Consider the following 22,408-nt stretch of genomic DNA (forward strand, 5'->3'; position numbering starts at 1 on the left):
TTTTGTAGTAGCATAATTGCTGAGTTTTACATCTAAGAGCTGCTTTTGTAGTAGTATAGTACAGTATTCATTCTCAGCTGAAGCATTCTCTTTCTCAGCTACCACTCTCAGGTACAATTATTCCATGTCAAATCAGAAACTTGCCTCTTCCAAAGATGATGAGCTTCCTAGTATTTCATCTCTGAATTCTCCAGCCAGCAGTAGAAACCAAAAATTCGTTTAGTTTTTCTTAGTGTGAAAATTCATTATTTTTATTGTACATACACCCTGTCACAGAATTTTCTTGATCCTCCTTTCATTTTCTTAACTTTCTTTGTTACCCTATCAAAGTGGCAGCAATCAGAATGTCGTAAATGACCTATTGATTTTTCATATAAAGTTATTCCTTTTAAAAATGAGCCAACACTAGAACAGACATATCTGCAAAGAAACTTGTACTATGTGCTTTACAATACTGAATTCTTCCCCTGATTATAAAGGAAGCTTTTATATAATTATTTAACAATTTGCTTCAGTTTACATAAACAACACTCCATCAGCTGATATTTTAATTAGCAACAAAATATTAGGTACTTTGAAACATAATACCAGCAGTAACTTTCACAAAACATTGTGAAACTAACCTACAACAGAAATGCTTGTCTGTTCTCGATCAATTCTTTGGATAATAATGTCAGTGGTGAAATTAGAATGCTGGGGCTAAGAATCTAAAAGTCATTCCAGATTTAGCTGTTAACATATCCTGTGTATATTTGTCCATCATTTACAAGGAAAAAGTTTAGCTAAATAACTATGATGTCACAAAGAGAAAGAAAAAAAAATTAAAATTGTCTAATATTAAATTGCTAAAATATTACCATGCTAGATAAAATAAGCATGGCAGTAATGAACAAATAAGTGACTTGTAATACAGTCATCAGTGTTAAATGAACCATTACAGTAGTCCAATGACATGTATATTTGCCTACTAGGAGCAGCAACATACTGCATGCTTGCTACCAAATTTCACCCTACGCATAACACCGCTCAATCCCATAGCTAACCAACCATTGTAACAGTCACATTGAATTGTGGGTTAACTCATTTCATCATTGTTTGCCAAATGTTCTCCCTTTATATCCCTTTCTCCCATATTGCTTTGTTCCAAGGTATCCAACACGTGCAAGACTGTCCGTTTCCATTGTGACATCACTTAGAGTCTCATCCAAAAAAATCATTACTAATTAGATCATTCAAAGCATCATATTAGTATCTAGTCTCATCCAAAAAAAAATTATTACTAATTAGATCATTAAAGCATCATAATAGTATCTAATCATTGTAGAACAATCATCATAAATGTTATATTATCACAGTGAGAAAAGATGGGGTGTTAAGTACTGTATGCTGGACCCAAAGAGGTCCACCAAAGATGAGTCAGAGTTATTTCTTGTAATCTTAGATCATTATTGTTATCACATAGTTCACCTCACCTAGTCTGTAAATTCTAGTTAATGACAATTTCAACTAAGTTTTAGTAATTCACTTGGAATAGAATTGTTTACTAATATTTGATCTATAATCACAGTTCAATTTTTTTTATTATGGAAAAATTTTCTAGTTTGCATGGTATGTGACTCACTTTCATGAAAGAATAGAGGTTAATATTGTCAAAATTGTTTATTGTGGTACAACCTCGTTTAGTGTTCCAGCTAGCATGGAAAATCAACCAGAGAAGATGTACTGGGGATGTACAGAATAATTAAGGTAATGCTGCACTGAATTTTAAAATGTTAAGGGGTGCCAACATTGGCCTTAGCAAGGGCAAAATTATCTGCTTAGAGCTAGAAATAGTTCAAAATCACAGGTAAGGCATCTTTGCAAATTGTGTTTAGTGGTCAAATTGTTATCACTTACGTTCATGACTGTGTAATGGCGCTAAGTAAACTACAGTCTTCTTCAAAATAAGATATTATGATGACTATGCAGTTTTCTTTCTGCAGGGTGGAACAGTTCCAGGTATAGTGGTTCTAATAAGTACTTGGGTGATACCAAAAGAACGGTCAAAATTCACAAGTTTCATTTATGCAGGTAAGTCCATTTGTATCATGTTGAGACTTCTGTTATTGTCCTTTTGAAAACTTCAGTGCTTAGCTTTGAAAACAAAACATTAATTTTGGGAAATTGTCCTTACATTCCTGGACGAATGTTTTATCTAGATTGTTACACCTAAGTTAGGAAAGTATACAAACCCTACCTTCCATAGAATGAAACATCCAGAAGATAATCAACTAATATTGTCCCCAATATTTCAATTCAGAAGAATAAGAATCTATATTAGATAAAATTGAAATGCAAGTTGGATTTCACCTGTGTACATAAATTGGCTGTAGTAAAAGTTTACTAGTTATTTGAACTGTTGTAGTAAGAATGTAGATGTAATTCAAACAACATTGGAAATTATTCTTTGAATATATTCATATGTTCAATCTGCATGTTTTCATTACCTCATAATTCTTTCAGGCAGCAATCTGGGGACAGTTGTGGCAATGGCATGTGGTGGATGGCTGTGTAGCTCAAGGCTCTTCGGAGGGTGGCCATCTATTTTCTATATATCTGGTATTTTGGGCCTTGTATGTGGAATTCCTTGGTTTTTGTTAGTCCATGACAGGCATGACACTCATCCAAGAGTTTCCCAGCAGGAACTTAATTACTTAGCACAGGAGAAAGAATCGGTTAGACAGCAAATGGTAAGATGGATTTGTTATTACTGTATTCATGATTCTGTAGCTTGAAGCTTGTGGTTTAGTCAGATTGTTTTGTAGGGAGTTCGAATGATGTAAACTGTTCATCATAGTGATCATGATCATAGTGCATAGTAGTCAGACAAATCTTCAAAAGTGTTAACAGATCTGACAGATGTTGCTTTTTGGCAGATTACAGTATTTTGAACTTTTTACGTTGACTGTGATGGACCTCATAGTCACTGTTTGCAGTAACTTGCAATGATTTCAAAGCCATAGGGAAGATGAAGAAAATCATCTCAATACTCGACTTGAATGGTTATGGAGTGAATAACTTATACTACAAAAGATATGGAAGTTGCAAATTGATCAAGATAAGACACCACAGTAATAAAAAAATTAATTTATTACCTACTGGATGAATGAAAATTTATCACAGCACCCTGGCCATCGTTATATGAATCATCAAGTCTTTAATTAATTCCATAGTTCAAGATTACACTTTTGATGAAATGAAAGTAGTTTGTTCTAATCTCTTTTCCCATAAACAAACTAGTCTCTGCACTTGAAATATCAGATTTTCCATGAATTCAAGAGTACTAACATCATTCTTGGTTTTGAAATAGACGTCCTCGTTGCCTCGTAATTTTGTTTTTTACTCCAAGAAATGACTGATACACAAATTTTTGTTTACACCATTTGTTATGAATGTAAAGTGTAGCCTTCCTACATTTCTGATGTGTTTGTTGACTATTCTTTTTGTGATTTGCATATGCTTTGTTTTACTCATCATTATCTTTTATTTTTTTTATTTTGTCTTTTATGCTTTCTTTTTTGTTCTTTGATTTCATTGCTGCTCTTCTTTATTTAACTTAAATTTTTATAATTTTCAGCGTTTATTTTGTCTTTCATTTTACTGTTTACCTGTTTCATTTTCATATTCCTTTCTGACTGCCAGTTATTGTTTTGATTATTAATTTTCAGGTACATTCAATACCTTGGAAAGACATAGCAAAGTCTCTGCCCTTTTGGTCAATTGTTGCAGCAAGTTTTGGAAACAACTTTGGTTTCTATACTCTACTAAATGGCATCCCTTTATACTTTTCTAATATTCTCTTCTTTGACTTAAAAGAGGTAAGTTGCAGTCCTACAAAATTAATTTTACTTTTCTGCAGACATTTTATAATTAACCTCAGTACCATTGAAAAGTACATTTAATATAATTTTTGAGGCTACAAGCCATTTTAATATTTACTCCTATGGAAAAAAGAAAAATTTTATTGTAGAAGTACCCTGGTATTAACATCTGAAGCAGACTGAAGAAGTTACGACAGTAATAAAAAAAATTTTTTCTTACCATTCTCATAAAATAGATAGGTTGTGTCATTTTTAAGTGTAGCAATATAAATTATATATATATATATATATATATATATATATATATATATATATATATATATATATATATATATATATAATATTATATATCTATCTATATATTTATATACATTATATATTTATATATTATATATTTACATTATATACATATATATCTATATATATATATACATTATATATATATATATATATATATATATATATATATATATACATATATATATATATATATATATATATATATATATATATAATATATTTTTATCATCACCACTGTGATTTATATACAATCATGAAGCTACAAATCTCGCAATATCAAATTCATATAGGAATATCTCGATGGAGGATGCTTGAAGGAATTTATATAAGTGATAAATGAATTGAACCGCCAGGACACAGACCCTCGACAGAACCTATTCATGACTCAGTTAGCGTTACCACTGCACTATCAAGAACAAGTCTTTGCCAAATGAATTTGCGAGGACATTTGTAGCGTGATTATATATATATATATATATATATATATATATATATATATATATATATTATGATATATATGTGTGTGTTGTGTGCCTCATGTATATATATATATATATAATATTTATATTCATTTTGTAATATATATACTGTTTGTAATGGTCTATAATATTTATAACTTTTGTAACTGTTGTAATGTCTTTAAGTTTTTTTTTGCTTACAGATTCGTCATTTGTTGTGAAGGCAATGATTTTAAAATGTCTTTTCTTACAGATATGTTGTGTAATTAAGAAAACTTATGATTCTGTGAGATAATTTTTCCCCTTTTGTTTAATCTTTGAAATTGTATTTTAGAAAAGCTTGTCAAGTCGCTACATCCTGTCTGCCGAGGGAAAAGTGAGAGTAACCTCCTTGTTTGTTCAAGTGTCGAGTTAACTTATCACTGTGTGTTATTCCGTCTGTGTTAACTCTACTTTCTTCTATTCGTAATTTAAGAAAGAGAAATGGCAAATAGCAAATAAGTGCTATCATTTTTGTATCTAATGTTTGCCCAACTGCCCAAGGTTGACAAAAGATTTTGTAACTCTGGCCAGGAAGTGTCAGTCATAAGCGATAAAATGATTTCGCCGAAAGCGATCGTGTATGCAGTATGCTCTGTATCTCTGGCGTGTGTATTCCATGTATTCTGTGTAGGCATTCTATGTGTATTCTCAGCCTACAGAGAACTTAAAGTCAAGTGTCTTCTTAGAGACAGATCAGTTTGCTGGCAGGGCAATAAGGCCAGACCTCCTCTCTCTCTCCCGTTATATATAAAATAACAGATGTCTGTAAAGCTCTATTAAACTCGCCCCAGGTGTGTTAATTTTGAAGGAGTTCAGGGAATTAATATTTTGTACAAGTGTTGAAGAGGAATATATATTGGTGTAATGTTTACTAAAGGTAATGTAAGTGAATATTGGTTTTGTTAATATTCTTGGTAAAGAGAATTGTTGTGTTTGAATAAGTTTAAAGTGAATCTGACTTTTCTTATTATAAGAAAAGTTATATAAAAAAGATTGATGTAGTTTTAAACACATTATTAGTGATTGTGGTATTTTTTCATTTTTGTATGTCGCATTCTTATATAATCTGTGCTATCATATTATTGTGATTTTATTGTTGCGTGTTTTGCTGGTAATTTCTTAGCATTTTGTTAGAGAATAACCATATAAAGTGAATTATAAGCCCTTCTTGTTGAGTAAACTAGAAAAATGAAGCTCAGTTTGAAGTTCAGGAATTCATGGCAGCTCAACCATCAGAAAGTTATCTAAATCTCACTGACTAAGGGACAGTGGATTTGTTTACTAATAACATATGGGCTAATGTTCCTTTTGATATGAGTGAGGCAGAAGTAAAATTATCACAATCAAGGCATTAATAGCTCTGGTAAAGTAGAGAGGCGAATTAGCAGAAGCTTACTGACCTGTTAATGCAGCTGAGATAAAATTCTCAAATAAGGTAAGGCAATGAGAATGGTGATGTAGAGGCAGGATTTGAGGAGTTTAGACTCCAGAAGAATTTAGGAGTAAAATGAAGGTGTTGGGTCAGAAGAAAACCTGGCTGACTACAGATACAAGGCTGATAAAGAAAAAGGCTCGATCTTTGAGGAGACTGAGAAGAAGAAGATAACTATGAAGAGGTTAGTAACACAGACCTGTGTTTGATGTATGTAGTACAAGTTAATTCCAAATTTACCAGGAACGGCTCAGATGAATTTTTGATCACTTTGAAAAAGTGACTTCAGGTATGGGATGGCCAGAGGATAAATGGTCAGTTTAACACATACAACTTACCTGTTGAACACATAGCTTTAGTCTTGACGTCCGGCAAGGGCTGAAAGCGCGGCAGCTCAGTCGAATATCGGTGTCGCCCTTACCTGCCTCTATTAAAGGTACCAAGACTATTCAACATGCTTCAGAATAATTTGCCGTCACGCCGGCGACATTGTTAGCCGGTACTCAGCGGGAATTTCATTGTATCTGCCTACATCGAGCTGTTTTCACTTGGTGAAGTACTCTCTTGTTGGTTTGCGGCTTTGCCAGTTATTTGTCACCTATTTAGTCAGGTTTTCTGATAATTATGTCAGATTCTGGGTCTTATACCTTTAGGGTATGCAGCAAAGGCTGTAAAGGCGAGGTTGGTCAAGGCTAGTCTTGATCCTCATTCAATTTATGTGGCTTGTAGAGGTCAGGAATGTTCATATGAGAGGAAGTGTGATGAATGTGTCAGTATGACTGAAAAAGATTGGAAGGCTCTATCTAAGTATGTAAAGAAGCTTGAGAAAGATAGAGCCAGGAAAGCTTTGGCTAGAAGTTGTTCTTCTCTCTCTCAGAAACCGGAATCTCCCTTAGCTATGCAGGAAACTTCTATTAATATCCCCGTGGCTACTAATATTCCTATTCCTGACTCTGATATCCCTGAACCCGTTACGTGTGTCTGAGTATCAAGTCCAGATGGACGCCAGATTTAACCTTATTGTAGGCGCCATGGAGGATATTGGCGTTAACGTGAAATCCTTCATGAGCGTATGGATTCTTTCCAAAATATTGTGAATAATTTAAGTGCAGTGCAAAGTGTTAGTGTGGTGGAGGAGGTGGTTGCTCGGCCTACTCGTTCTCCTAGACCTAAGCCTCTGTCAAACTCCCTGCTCCTGGGAGAAGACATGCTGAAAGTCAAGGGAGGCGAGTGGGGTCTGCTCACGAGCAGCCGCCCCTCGAACAGTCCTGTTGTTTCCCAGGCTGTTTCAGGCGCCGTTGGAAAGGCGACTCAAGGAAGTGTCTTTCTTCAAGCTCCAGTGATTCGCCTGCGCAGAAACTGGAATTTCCCGCGAGTCTAGACCATTGAAGAGGTCAGGAATCTTTAAGCCTTCAGCGGTTCAGAAGAAGAAGCCATTTAAACTTATCACAGCCTTCCTGTAGTTTTTAGGAGAGTCCGGAGAGATTTTAAATGCGTCAGAAGAATCTTCTCCCAGGCGCAAGGCTCATGTCGCAAGAGGTATAAGACTTCCCATTCAGTATTGCCCAGCGTTCGGTGTTTCTCCTTTGGTTTCACGTAAGCCTATTGTGGCTTCTGCGCCTCTTCCTCATCACGATCCTGGCTCTACTGATCATCGTTCCCCAGTTGGATCCTCGTCTACTCATGACTTTCTTGACGATGCACAAGAAAATTGGAAGCATTCTTGGCGGGCTCGGGAAGGCCTGGTTCTTCTCCAGCAAAGCCTTCTGAAGTGTATTTGATGCCTCCTCCTTCGTCTCGAGCTCTCGGAGCGCCAGTCGAAAGCTCCTCCTCGATCTGTGTCTCTTGATCCTCCTTTGGTTCAGGCTCAGGATCAGGCTCGTCGCCTAGTCAGGCTCAGGCTCCCTCAAGATTTAGCGCTCTCTCAGGCTCAAGCGCCTCAGGTAGCGCCAGGTGAGCGCCATCCCAGGCTCCTTTGTGGCGCCAGTTCAGGCTCCTCTTGTGGCGCCAGTTCAGGCTCCTCTTGTGGCGCCTACTCAGGCTCAGGCTCCTCCTCAAGCTCTTATTCAGGCTCCTACTCCTCCTTCTCAGGATGTGTGTGTGCAAGCGGAAGGTTTTTCTCCTATTTCGTCTGAGGAAGAAGTTGTGGAAGAGTTTCCTGTGACAGACAGACTCCTCTCGCTCGGATTACAAGAAGCTTCTTCTTCTTTATTGATAATTTTCCTGAGGATTTTGCACCTGCGTCTCCGGCTTCCCTCTCTCAGTATGCAAGAGACTGAAGCCTCCTACCTCTTCCTTTATGAAGTTAGTGCTTTCTATTTCAGCTAAGAAGGCATTAAAGAAAATGAACTCCTGGTTGGAAGACAAAGCGTGATCAGGGAAAACCACTTTCTGCTTCCCTCCTTCCAAGCTTTCTACTAAGACGAAGGCTTGCTACGACACTGGGAAGTTTTCTCTCTGGGAGCTTCTGCCTCCTCTCAGGGAGACTTCTCCAGTCTCGTTGATTCTACCCGTCGTTCTCACGATGAACTCGGCTCAGATTTTCTTCTCTCCTTCAGAGTTGGACCACCTTTTGAAGAACGTTTTCCGAGTTTTGGAAGTCATCAGTTTTATGGACTGGACTATTGGCGCTTTGGGTAGGAAGGTAAAGTCTTTTGGTCTTTCGAGCGCATTTCGATGATTTCTCTTCTGTTATGTCCTGCTTAGATAAAGGGATTCGTGGCCAGTGCGTCTGAGTTAGCCTCCATCTTCACGTTAGGAGTTCTTAGAAGCGACAACTTTGGTGCTCTTTGTCACTCGTGGAGTTTCTAGGACTCAAAGATCGGCTCTTCTTTTACGCACCTCTGGATAAGAAGTACCTTTTCCCTCAAGAACTTGTGGCGAAGTGTCGAAATCCCTTACTCAAAGTCCACACAGGACCTTTTAGGCGCAATCCTCTAAGTAAACCAAAAAGCTCCTCAACCTTCTCTGCCAGCGCAAACTTCGTCCTCTAGTTAATCAAAATAGGCCCTTTCGTGGCAGGCCCCTCACCCGTACAGGATCTAGTTTCCGGGGCAAAGCAAGATTTGTCTCCAGGGCTATCAAACCCTCAATTAAAAAGTGATCTGCATGTCCTCCATGCACTAGTAGGAGCCAGACTTCAGCAGTTCTGGCAAACTTGGGAGGAGATCGGAGCGGACCAGTGGACCACGTCCGTGCTAAAGGAAGGATATTCTATCCCCTTCCTCAAGAGGCCCCCTCTTGCAACAGAACCTTTAGCTTTGACAGCATATTCCAGCAACTTAGAGAAATGCTCGGTTCTGAGTGCGGAAGTAGACTCCATGCTTTTAAAAGGAGCGATAGAGATCGTGGAAGAAGTCAACTCTCCAGGCTTTTATAACCGCCTTTTTCTTGTTCCAAAGGCCTCAGGCGGCTGGAGACCAGTCCTGGACGTGAGTTCTCTCAACCTTTTCGTGGAAAAACCAGTTTCGATGGAGGCAGCGCAATCCGTCCTCAATTCTCTTCGTCCGGGATTGGATGGTCTCAATAGATCTGCAGGGCGCTTACTTTCATTCGATCCATCCCGCGTCCAGGAAGTTTCTTCGCCATTTTCCAGGAGAAGACTTATCAGTTCAGGACTCTGTGCCGGTCTGTCCACAGCCCCTCAAGTATTCACAAGAGTTATGTCCACTGTTGCCAAAGCTCTTCATCTCAGAGGAATAAAGATCTCTCTCTATCTAGACGATTGGCTCCTTCGTTCCCAGTCTCAGTCTCAGTGCTTGGAGGATTTGAAAGTAACTCTCGACTTGACACAGAAGCTAGGACTTCTAATCAATTGGAAGAAGTCTCACCTATCTCCCTCACAATCCAGGATCTATTTAGGAGTGAGACTGAAACAGTTCCTTTTCTGGCTTTTCCGTCAGATCAAAGAATCTCGGACTGTCTACTTAAAGTCCAGAACTTTCTGGATATGGATACCTGTTCATAAAAGGCTTGGATGAGCCTCCTGGGAACTCTGGCGTCAATAGAAAAGTTTGTCTCCCTGGGAGACTTCACATGAGCCCCTTCAATTCTACCTCAGGGAGCAATGGAACAGGAAAACGCTTCCAGACTCCTTCTCCTTTCCAATCTCGGACCGTATCAAAGGAGGATCTAAGGTGGTGGTTAGATCGAAGAAAATTAGAAAAGGTCTCTCTCTTTTTCCGTCGAACCCGAACCACGAACTGTTTGCAGACTCGTCAGAAGTAGGATGGGGAGCGACGTTGGGGTAAAAGAAATTTCAGGTTTGTGGAATCGACAGAAAAAGAATGGCACATCAACAAGAAGGAGTTGAAAGCAATCCACCTGAGTCTCGTACACTTCCTACCTTTCGTGCAGGGACAAACAGTTCTGGTTCATTCAGACAGCACCACAGCGTTGTCTTATATAAAGAAACAGGGGCACTCATTCTTACTCCCTCAGCGAGGTAGCAAGAGACCTCCTTTGTGGGCAGAAAAGCACAAGATTCTGCTCTAACAAGATTCATTCAGGGAGCCCTCAACGTGAGCGGACTCCTTGAGCAGGAAGCACCAGGTTCTGTCCACAGAGTGGATTTTGCGAAGAAGTGTGCAAGTCGCTGTGGAGACTTTGGGTCAACCTCTGGTAGACCTGTTCGCGACGAACAAGTCAGAACAGGCTCCCAATCTTCTGCTCTCCTGTCCCGGACCAAGCAGCCTTCCAGACGGACGCAATGCTACTGAATTGGTCGGGTCTGGACCTTCGCCTTCCCGCGTTCAAGATGTTAGGTGCGGTGTTGAGGAAATTTCAGCACCACTCCAACACCAGGATGACGTTGATAGCCCCCCTTCTGGCCTTCCAGGGATTGGTTCCCAGTTCTCATGGATCTCTTGATCGACTTCCGAGGAGCCTTCCAAACAGAGTAGATTTACTCAGACAGCCCCACTTCAGGAGATTTCACGAAAACCTGTCAAGTCTGCGGCTAACTGCGTTCAGACTATCGAACGTCTACTCAGAAGCAAAGGATTTTCGAAGAAAGCGGCTCAATCCATCGCTAGAGCCAGAAGACCATCTTCGATCAAGGTCTATGAGTCCAAGTGGAATATGTTTCGTTCATGGTGCAAAGATCATGACATTTCCTCTTCCAGAACCTCGGTGACGCAGATTGCGGATTTTCTTTTGTTCCTCGGAATAAGAACCTTTCTGTATCCACACTTAAAGGTTATCGTAGCATGCTGGCTACTGTTTTTCGTCACAGAGGTTTTGGATATCTCTAATAACCAAGATATAACGGACCTTATTAAATCCTTGGTACCTCTAAGAGGTCAGATGCTAAAGTTGTTTCGTGGAATCTTGATGTAGTCCTGAAGTGGCTTATGTCTGAGAAATTTGAACCTATGGATTCTGCTTCTTTAAGAGATCTTACTGAGGAAAACCCTCTTTTTAGTTTTGTTAGCTACAGCTAAGAGAATCAGTGAGATCCACGCCTTGGATAAGAGAGTAGATTCTCTGCTTCAAAAGCAATTTGTTCTTTCAAACTGTTTTTTTATGGCCAAGCAACGAGACCCCTTCGCACCCATGGCCTCGCTCTTTTGAGATTCGAGTCTGTCGGAATTGGTAGGTAAGGAGCAGGAGAGGTTCCTCTGCCCAGTCAGAGCCTTGAAATATTATTTGCGAAGGACTAAAGATATTAGGGGTCCTTCAGATTCCTTATGGTGTTCGGTCAGGAACCCTCTTAGACCAATGTCCAAGAATGCCATGTCCTTTTATTAGAGATCTGATTTCTGAAGCTCACTCCAATATTTCAGAATGATTTGAAAATGTGTAAAGTGAAGGCTCACGAAGTGAGGCTATCTCTACTTCTCTAAACTTATAAAAGGAACCTCTCCCTTCAAGATATTGTGCAAGCAACCTACTGGAGGTGTAAGTCTGTATTTGCTTTGCATTATCTCTACAAGTGCAGACAGTGTTTGACGAGTGCAGCACGTTAGGGCCCCTTTGTTGTATCTGGCACATTAATGGGTAAAGGGGTAAAGGAGGATTAACCTACCTTTACTTACTTGTTTTTGTGTGAAGGTTTTTCGGTTGTCTGTGAGGGTAAGTGTTGGTTAGTTTTACCCCACAGTTGGTTTTGGTTTTTATGGTTATACTTTTTCTTTGGTGTTGGGTGACCCCTTTTGTAATTCATGATGTTTGTGCTGCGCCCTGAGCAGGGCATACTTGTGGTATTGTCACGGCCATGTCTAGGTGACTGATACCCAGCAAGCAATCTGCGACCAGGTCATTATACCCCGCGGTTGCTCTGAGGATAGCAGGTTACTGAGGCAGTAACTGTGGAATCAGCTACCTTAGCAGGTGAGGAACTAAGAAATTTTCTACATTAATAACCTTAATGTTTCCAACAACTCTTTTTAGCTGTCATTGCCCCACCTCCTAAAGGTGTCAATCAGCTATATGTAACTAACAGGTAAGTTGTATGTGTTAAAATGACATTTTATTCTAAAATAATGTTTAACACATACTTACCTGTTAGTTACATATATCTAACCCACCCTCCTCCCCACGGGGACAGGTAGGCAAATTATTCTGAAGCATGTTGGAATAGTTCCCTAGTACCCGACAGAGGGCAGGTAAGGGCGATCACCCGATATTCGGACTGGCGCTGCCGCGCGTTTTGAAATTTTGCCGTGACGTCAAGACTAAAGCTATATGTAACTAACAGGTAAGTATGTGTTAAACATTATTTTAGAATAAAAATGTCATTTTTAGTACAAAGTGTTCTCATTGGTAAAGGAAGAATGCCTATTTCTGCCTTATCAGCTGAACAGTGTAAAGAGTACCAGGTACTCAAACTAATGTACTACAGGTTTACCAGATGACCCCTGAATATTACAATGAAAATTTCAGATCTTTGGAAAAGGATGACAAGATAACTTTCTTAGATTACGCCTATAAAGTCAGGAGATGCTTTAAACGATGGCTAGAAGCAGCTAAAGTTAAGTCTGTGGACGAACTTGAAGAATTAGTGGTCTTAGAGCAATATCTAAGAGGAATCCCTGAACATATAAGAGCTTATTTGAGAGAGAGAGAGGTGAAGAAACTTGATAAAGCTGCTACTCTGAGCGAGGATTATAATATAATATCCAGCAAAAAGAATTTTAATGGCAGGTACCAGAACCAACAATTTACGATTTATAGATCTCAGTCAAATTTTAGAACAGTGCTATGAAAAACCCTTCTAATAATTATACCAGTGCCAAACCAGGATATACTTCACAGCAGTGGAATGCTAAACCCGCCCTTCTAGTCTATTCTCAAGACAAGTGCAGAAAATTAATGTTGTTTGCCACAAATGTGGGAGATTAGACATTATAGTCAAGACTGCTATAAAGGATATCAGCAGACTAAGCCAGTTGGACAGGTGACAAGTCTAACCAGGTAAAGGCAACTACGAGAAACAATGTGACAAAATGAAGTCAGACAAGTAGACTGCTTAGCAACCAGTGGAAATGCAAATTCCAGTAGTGAGTGGCTGAACAGTGAGGAGGCTTTTAAGCCATATATCTATGAAGGTATGCTGACAACCCCCTCTTTGAGTGTACAGATACCAGCGAAGATATTACGTGATACAGGTAGTAATCACAGTGTGATCAGTTTTTCATATACTGTACATATTATGATGGTAATATATCAGTATAATAATACAGTATCAATGGATTCTGTAAGTAAAGTAACAGTTTCATTACCATTACCTTTATCTTAAATGTAACTGTAATAGCCTATTTGACTATTGCAAATGGATACTATGAGTGTGATACCTGGGCTAGGTCTGCAGTTCACATAGCCTACACATTTTGTATCTAGTGCATGGTAATGCAGTATGGTAACTGATAAGGAAGTTGCTTTATGAAAATACATTAATGGTCTTAAACCCTGGTAGGCTGTAGGTAAACACAGGTAGGCTACCTGCATACTGAACTGTGTCATTTAGTAGGGAGAGAAAAAGAACGGGTTTAATTTTTTCTAGTGTATCTCTCTAGTATATTTAGTTACAGATAAGGGAAAAAAGGTAGATAATTGCCTTTTGCAAAAAGTTTTCAGTTTAAAGTGCAGTGGTGGTTGTTCATGAGCATACTGAGTGTTTACAGTTGTGTGGTATTTACAAGGTTAGGTGAGGAAGGGCACAGAGTTGCCCATGAACACCCCTCTAGAGTTTTTTTCTCACCATTATTTGGATTTTGCATTATCCCACAGACCCCTGGCTCTATTAACCCTTAAACGCCGACTGGAAGTATCATACGTCAACTAAAATTGTCTGTTGGGTGCCGAGTGGACGTACCGTACGTTGACTACAAAAAATTTCAACCTTCGGTCAACTTTGACTCGACCGAAATGGTCGAAAAACGCAATTGTAAGCTAAAACTCTTACATTCTAGTAATATTCAATCATTTAACCTTCATTTTGCAACAAATTGGAAGTCTGTAGCACAATATTTCGATTTATGGTGAATTTTTGAAAAAAGCTTTTTCCTTACGTCCGCGCAGTAACTCAGCCGAAAGTTTCAGAAATTCTTTTGTCATTTTGTCGTAATTTTTGCACTGTTTTATATTAGCTGTTACATAAAGTTTTATATATGAAAATGTGCGCAATTTCATGTAAAATACAGCAAAATACAACCCATGGTTGTAGCTTTTATCAGTTTGGAAATATTTTCATATAAATCACGATAACTGCCAAAATTTCAACCTTCGGTCAACTTTGACTCGACCGAAATGGTAAAAAAACGCAATTGTAAGTTAAAAATCTTACATTCTAGTAATATTCAATCATATACCTTCATTTTCTAACAAATTGGAAGTCTCTAGCACCATATTTCCATTTATGGTGAATTTTTGAAAAAAACTTTTTCCTTACGTCCGCGCCAGACATTCTTTCGTCACGTTGTCGTAATGTTTGCACCGTTTTATATTAGTCGTTACATAAAGTTTTATATATTGAAATGTGTGCAATTTCATGTAGAATACAACAGAAAATAACTCATGGTTGTAGCTTTTATCAGTTTTGAAATATTTTCATACAAATCACCATAACTGCCAAAATTTCAACCTTCGGTCAACTTTAACTCGACCGAAATGGTAAAAAAACGCAATTATAAGCTAAAACTCTTAAATTCTAGTAATACTCAATCATGTACCTTCATTTTGCAACAAACTGGAAGTCTCTAGCGCAATATTTCGATTTATGGTGAATTTCTGAAAAAAAAATTTTTTTTTTTCCTTACGTCTGCGCGTAGTAACTCGGCCGAACATCTCGGAAATTCTTTCGTCACGTTGTTGTAATGTTTGCATCGTTTTACATTAGTCATTACATAAACTTTTATATATGAAAATGTGTGCAATTTCATGTAGAATACAACAGAAAATAACCCATGGTTGTAGCTTTTATCAGTTTTGAAATATTTTCACATAAATCACGATAACTGCCAAAATTTCAACCTTCGGTCAAATTTAACTCGACCGAAATGGTCGAAAAACGCAATTGTAAGCTAAAACTCTTACATTCTAGTAATATTCAATCATTTACCTTCATTTTGCAATAAATTGGAAGTCTCTAGCACAATATTTCGATTTATGGTGAATTTTTGAAAAAACATTTTCCTTACGTCCGCGCGGTAACTCGGCCGAACATCTCGGCAATTCTTTCGTCACGTTGTCGTAATGTTTGCACCGTTTTATATTAGTAATTACATAAACTTTTATATATGAAAATGTGCGCAATTCATGTAGAATACAACAGAAAATAACTCTTGGTTGTAGCTTTTATCAGTTTTGAAATATTTTCATATAAATCATGATAAATAGAAAAAATTTGACTTTCGGTCAAATTTAACTCGACCGAAATGGTCGAAAACTGCAATTGTAAGCTAAAACACTTACAGTCTAGTAATATTCAATCAGTTAGCTTCATTTTTCAACAAACGGGAAGTCTCTAGCACAATATTTCGATTTATGGTGAATTTTTGAAAAAAACATTAATTTTTGAAAAAAACATTTTTTTACGTCCGGCGTTACGAATTCATGCATCGGAGCCTCGATGGCTCAGTCGGTTACAGCAGCAGCTTCGGACTTTGTAGAGGTCTGTGGCGCGGGTTCAAATCCGCAGCCGACTGATCAGAGAGGCAGACACTTTGCTATCCGTGTAGACATCCGGGATTATATATGTAATCAACGGATAGGTTTGCTTAAAAGCAAATGGGTGTTACAGACTAAATACACACACAAAACAAAGCCATTACAACACCTTCTAAAAACATAACAAACATCTCACACGTCTCGAACTCTAACCCTACCCGCGCAACAACTTCTCGCTGCTGGGAAGAAAGGGCGTTGGGTCGAGGATGATACATGAAACATACGCTACCGGGTCTAAGCGATGTCAGGCAGGCAGCCGATCGAGACTACAGGTCTACCCCAAAGCCAAATCAAAGTCCTTCAAAGAAATCGTGCTTACCCCAGACAAAAATGGGAAAAAAAGCACGTTAAAAGAAGAAGTTACGAATTCATGCATCATTTTGTGATAATATTTTCTCTGTGTTGCTTTGATCATTTTACAATTTGTTATATACCAAAATCATCACAATTTAGTGTACAATACAAAGAAAAAAAAATAACCCGTTAGCTTTAACCGTTTTGCTCACAGCACGATTTGTATAAAATCATATATGAAAATTTTTTTTTGCGCTGTCATATATTTCAATATTTATGTATGATGATATTTTTTTTCATTTCTGATGGTTGTATACTAAACTTTAGGCGATGACAAAAAAAGGAGCCAAAAATGAACTCTTAATCTTAAAAACTAAGCGTGCTGTGATTTTTTGGAAAAAACTTTTTTTCCGCTTCGGCGCTAACTCCCGAACGCCGCCAGCATACGGGAGACGTTTTTGTAAATAGAGGCTCGGCGTTAGAGGGTTAATGCTGTACTGAAGGACAGTAAGAGGACTGATGAAAATTCTCATGGAATTGTTGTCCAAAGACTGAAAGGGGGAAGTGTGCAACACCTACCATTATATGTTGGAGCTGAGAAATCAGTTGGAAGTGACCAGTCAATTAGCCCAAAAGACTGTGTGTAGCACAGGGATGCCAAAAACATTACATCAAGTGGATCAGAGACCATCATTTCAAGGTGGTACAGAAAATGTTAGTATTATTACCAACAACAACATGATGTTGCAGTGGAGAGGGCCTTATAAAGTCAAGGAGGTTGTTAATCGCATTAATGACAAGGTTGATGCCGATGAAGAACTTAAGGTTTTCCTTGTTAATATCCTGACCAGCTACAAGAGGGAAGTGATGGAAGCAGCAGTAGCAACTGTCATTGAAGAAGAGATGCCTGAGTACAATCATTATCAAGGAGGAAGCCATTAAGAACTAAGTAATTCTGGATGAAGGCTGTTTGGATCTATGATCACTGAAGGAAGAAGAGATACCAAGATGTCAGAATTAGCAAAGGCCTAAGCAAGCCACAGAAGCAGCAAGTATTGCAGCTGCTGGAAGAATATCAAGACATTTTAACTAGCAATCCAGGAATAACTTTGACGCCTGTGTGGCCAGTCAGAGCAAAGATGTACTATCCCGTACCGTGGAAGAAGTTGAGATGTTTTGAATGTAAATCATTGTAAGGTCAACTTCTGCATACTGCTCACCAGTAGTGATGGTTAGGAAAAAGAATGGATCAAACACATTCTATGTAGATTACTGTAAACTGAACACCATAATCAAGTTTGATAACAAACCAAGGGGAGATCATGAGGCTATGATGATTAAACTAGTTCAAGAGGAGGCCATTTCAATTAATGAACTCAGCAGTGTCTTTAAACGGTGATGAGGAAGATGCTAGCTGGAGCTAAGAACACTTACCACATTGTGGATGATGTGTCAACTCATATACAGTAGCATCATGAGAAGGACACAGGGATTCAAGGGCATATTTCAGAGTGAGGAGAGCTGGATTGACTACCTGACCTTCCAAGCATTACATTGGATACACCAAAGTGAAATTCTTCCAACACAAAGGCAGTTGTAATGAGATAGCCAAGAATGAAGCAAAGCTGATGAAGATCCAGAATGCATTACCACCGAAGACAAGTGAGATCATTCCTAGATCTAATGGCCTACTCCAGGAAGTTTGTGAACAATTATGCAAATCTTGCAGCACTTTTGACTGACCCAGTGAAGAAGAGATGACCGAACAAGGTGGAGTGACAGGAAACTCAAGAAGAGGCATTTGATGGACTGAAGCGAGCTTTAGGAAAAGCACACCATTACTATGACTACCAAGACTTCAATAGGACATTTATTGTGGGGATGGATATATCAGATGAAGGACTTGGAGGCATGTTACTACAAGAATTTGTTCATGGCATGTTTTCAGTTGCCTATGCAAGTACAGTAGAAACTCAAGAACAAATGCAGTGACTGCACCATTGTACAGGATTGCCTAGCAGTAATATTTGTAGTTAAAAGACTCTGTCTATATCTGTATGGAGTGGATTTTGTGATGCAAACACAAACCGCTTGTGTACTTTCAGCGATGCAAAGGGTCATGGAGTGAGCCATAGCACTCCAGACCTACAGGTTCTGAGTGGCGAGATTCCAGGAAAGCTCAAAGTCAGTGCAGATTACCTCATCAGGATAAATAAAAAAAAATTGTTTTCTCGAGGATATTTTGTCAAAGTATATTTTATGTGATGGATTATTTTCTTATTTTTTTATATTTCTTCATATGTATATACAGTATATATGTCAGAATCATTGAGAGAGAGAGAGAAAAAGGAAGTGAAGTTTCATATACAGTACTTAATTGTCTTGCACAGATAGAAATAAAAATGTAAAATACAATGTTTTCAGTTCAATAGAATTTGTGTTTCAGTTCAAGGAGCTATTCCAAGGATAAGTACTTTCTTTCAACCAATTCCATGAGATATGAGCTATGATCAGCCTGAAGTTGAATACATAATTTTCAGTGTTGTTAATTTACTTTTGTTTTAATTACACCACGTATAAACCTACTGGCCACTTCCCCTACAGAATCCCTTTTCACATATAGTGTGACAACAGGAATACAATGTCAATGGTTTTTGGAGGTTTTTATTATTAAAGCAAAGCTTATTAGACCATGTAGACTGCAGAGTGGCTGGTTAACCCTCTGGTGATCTGATGACGCGAAACCGCATCAATAAATTTTTTGCCGTAAGTGCTCCGATGACTCGATTTCCGCGTCATCCTTGAGTTATTTCCGGGGGAAATTCACCAGAAAAAAAGAAAAAGGTTCGTCCAAAGAAAACAAGGACTGCACCATTGTGTGGTCAGATCTTGGACCTACAAGAAAACGTAAACAGGAAACCGATAGGTATCGCACATGCGCCGCAGTCCTCCTCCAACTCGAGCACCTCGCCTCATGTTTTGACCGAGTTCAGCACGTCTTTTTAGCATGTTTTTTGCTTTGTCGTCATTTATCTGCATTTGTGAAGTGCTTTTGCTTTTGTTATTGTTATAAAAGTGTTTGCAAGTGATTGTTGAGTATTTTGAATAATATTTCAAGTGTTTTTCGATAAGATAAATAGTGAAGAATTTTTTTTTTTACATATATTTCTGTCAACAACATTTCCGTCTTGCAGCTTCAGTTGCTCAATTTTTCTGGGAACGCATTGCTTTTACGTGGACTGTTTATAGAAAATTTATTTAGCTTTCCATTTCAATTTTCACTTTTTTCGTAGCATTATTCATTACTGAGTAATTACAAAAAATTTAAGCATAAATAACCCAGTTGAGCCGCGTAGTTCGGCCTAGATTTCATGAGTGCGTGAATAATTTTTTGTACGCCTGTTTGTGCATCTGTAAATAACTTCAGTGTGCATGTATTATATATCATTCGAATGACCATTCTTTGTACATTATTGTGCTGAATGGCAAAATGTAAAAAATCAACGTTTCTATATAAAAATCTTTGGCTTACGTCTTTGAGCCTCAATTTCTCAACTATTTACTGGGAACACCTATTGATTTTAGGTAATCTGTATGTAGGAAATTTATTCAGCTTTTCATCGCAGTTTTCACTTTTTTTCTAGCATTATTTATTACCGAGTAATTACAAAAAATGTCAGCGTATATATATATATATATATATATATATATATATATATATATATATATATATATATATATATATATATATATATATATATATATATATATATATATATTGTTACGTGTGAGGTCTTGGTTGATCATGCATTATTCAATTTACGTAATTTTTACGGCCCTGCAAACCAAGATTACACGTAACCTGCCACTTGAAGCCAAAAAACCTCAAAGACAGTCGTTAATTAGCCAAAGGTCGCCAGTTAAGGTAATTAACCTTAACAAAAATATTTGAGATGAATTTGATTTTAAACGCAACGGTTCTTCCAAACATTCGGACGCGAGGCATACAAAGCATCGAGATTTAACCTGATTTTGCTTACCCTAAATCTATTTTACTGGAATAACGGGGTTGAAGCTAACAATAAAATAATTAGGCTTAATCTAGACTTCGTAAACACATATACCCTAAGGGGTGGCTGAAGGAAGAAAACAAAGAAATGCGAAATACAGAAAAGATAAAGAATGGGCGAAGTTTTGAACAAAAAGTGACTTTACCTTAGGACGAACGTTGTGCGCACCAACACCGCCGAACGGAGTCTTCGCAATTGCTTCTTCACTTCACTAATATAATAATAGACAAAGAAAGGGAGAAGAGGCCCCGTCGGACATGTGGTCTCTCCGAATGCTCCAGTCTCTCTGTAGTTCCCTGACCGGCCTGGGTCAAAACAGGCCTACAGTCATGCCTTAGGCGTCTACGCTCTGTTAAAAACATTCGCCACGAGAGACAGGTAGAAAGGAAAAAAGGACCTTAGGACCACCTATTCTTAAGGCTGATAGGGAAATTTTCCTATAGGGTGGAAGGCCTAACACCTATCCCGTTCTCCAACGGACGTTAAGGTTTGAACTGAAGATGCTCCTATATAGACAACGTCTTTTCCCGGTCTCAGTCAGGCTGATATTTCTATCCCTAAATGTTCGAGGCTGAACAGCGTAAATATTTATAAAAATATATATATATATATATATATATATACGCGTTGAACGCTGTAGATCAGCCGGAATTTATGCATGCGTAGATCATTTTTTGTACGCCTGTTTGTGTATCTGTAAATAACTTCAATGTGCATGTATTATATATCATTCGAATGACCACTCTTTGTACTTTATCGTGCTGAACAGCAAAATGTAAAAATATAGTTTCTATATCATAATCGTTGCTGTATATTTTCTTAGAAAAAAAAAGATTGTCCGTAATCTAATGACAATTGCTCAATATTATTCCAACAATACATATATCTTTCTTCTGTGCGTTTTATAGGACCGTAATCTAACGACAATTGCTCAATTTTATTCCAACAATACATACATCTTTCTTCTGTGCGTTTTATAGGAAATTTATTCAGCTTTCTAGTGCCACCTTTATTTTTTTTTCTATCTTTATTCCTTACTTAGGTACGATACGAAACGTCAACATGAGTAGGTTGGAAAATCTGAAAATTGTACTCCGTAAAAAATTAGCATTTTTTAATTGGTAACAGCTAATTAGCAAACACATTTTTAGCAAAATGATTGCTTCCACATGAAAGTTCAAACATTTCCACATAATTTACGTATAAAATAAACTCCCCACACCTAATTATTATATTTTTCATGAGTAATTAAAAAAAATATCTACAATTTTCCTTAAAATTTTACGTTCATCACGTCTTTATTATTTCAGCCTGCAGGTTTTTCTGATTGCTTTAGGAAAAAATTCAATCATTTACCAACATCTTAAAACAAACCAGAAGCCTATATCAGTTATAGTTTGGGCCATTGTTAGTTTTTACAAAGAAACTTTTCCGCGTGAGCCCCCTTTTCCTCCACGGCGCCAAATTACGCGTGCAGGTAGTGCTATACAGAACCTGCGTGGCGGCAAGAGGATTAAGTGTAAAAGATTTCAGACAGGGAATGGTTTTCTTCAAGGTAGTTCAATATTTTTAATATTTGTATGTTGGGAAGATGAAATTCAGGTAAAGGACGGGAATATTCCGGTGGCATAAAAAGTGGTTGTGAATGGAGTGTGAAGTAACTAATATTAATAAATACGGTAAGAATAATTGAGATGGTGAGAAATTGTAGATCTGAGTGGAGAAGTTGTTGAATATATAATTCAGAAGTCTTAGGTGAAGGGTGAAAGTATACCAAAAAGGTGT

The 22,408-nt window shown here is 37.9% G+C and overlaps 1 protein-coding gene across 3 annotated transcripts in view; it reads left to right on the plus strand.

Moving 5' to 3' along the window:
• The window catches only part of LOC136825859 (sialin-like), a 198,023-nt gene that overhangs the window by 93,247 nt on the left and 82,368 nt on the right, over positions 1–22,408 (plus strand). For all 3 annotated transcript variants that reach the window (XM_067082797.1, XM_067082796.1, XM_067082798.1), the window contains 3 exons: positions 1,983–2,070; positions 2,503–2,729; positions 3,708–3,857. In XM_067082797.1, coding sequence (XP_066938898.1) covers positions 1,983–2,070; positions 2,503–2,729; positions 3,708–3,857 — 465 coding nt within the window. The remainder of the gene's footprint in view (positions 1–1,982; positions 2,071–2,502; positions 2,730–3,707; positions 3,858–22,408) is intronic.

This window comes from Macrobrachium rosenbergii, chromosome 3 (genome assembly GCF_040412425.1).
Source record: "Macrobrachium rosenbergii isolate ZJJX-2024 chromosome 3, ASM4041242v1, whole genome shotgun sequence".
Lineage (NCBI taxonomy): Eukaryota > Metazoa > Arthropoda > Malacostraca > Decapoda > Palaemonidae > Macrobrachium > Macrobrachium rosenbergii.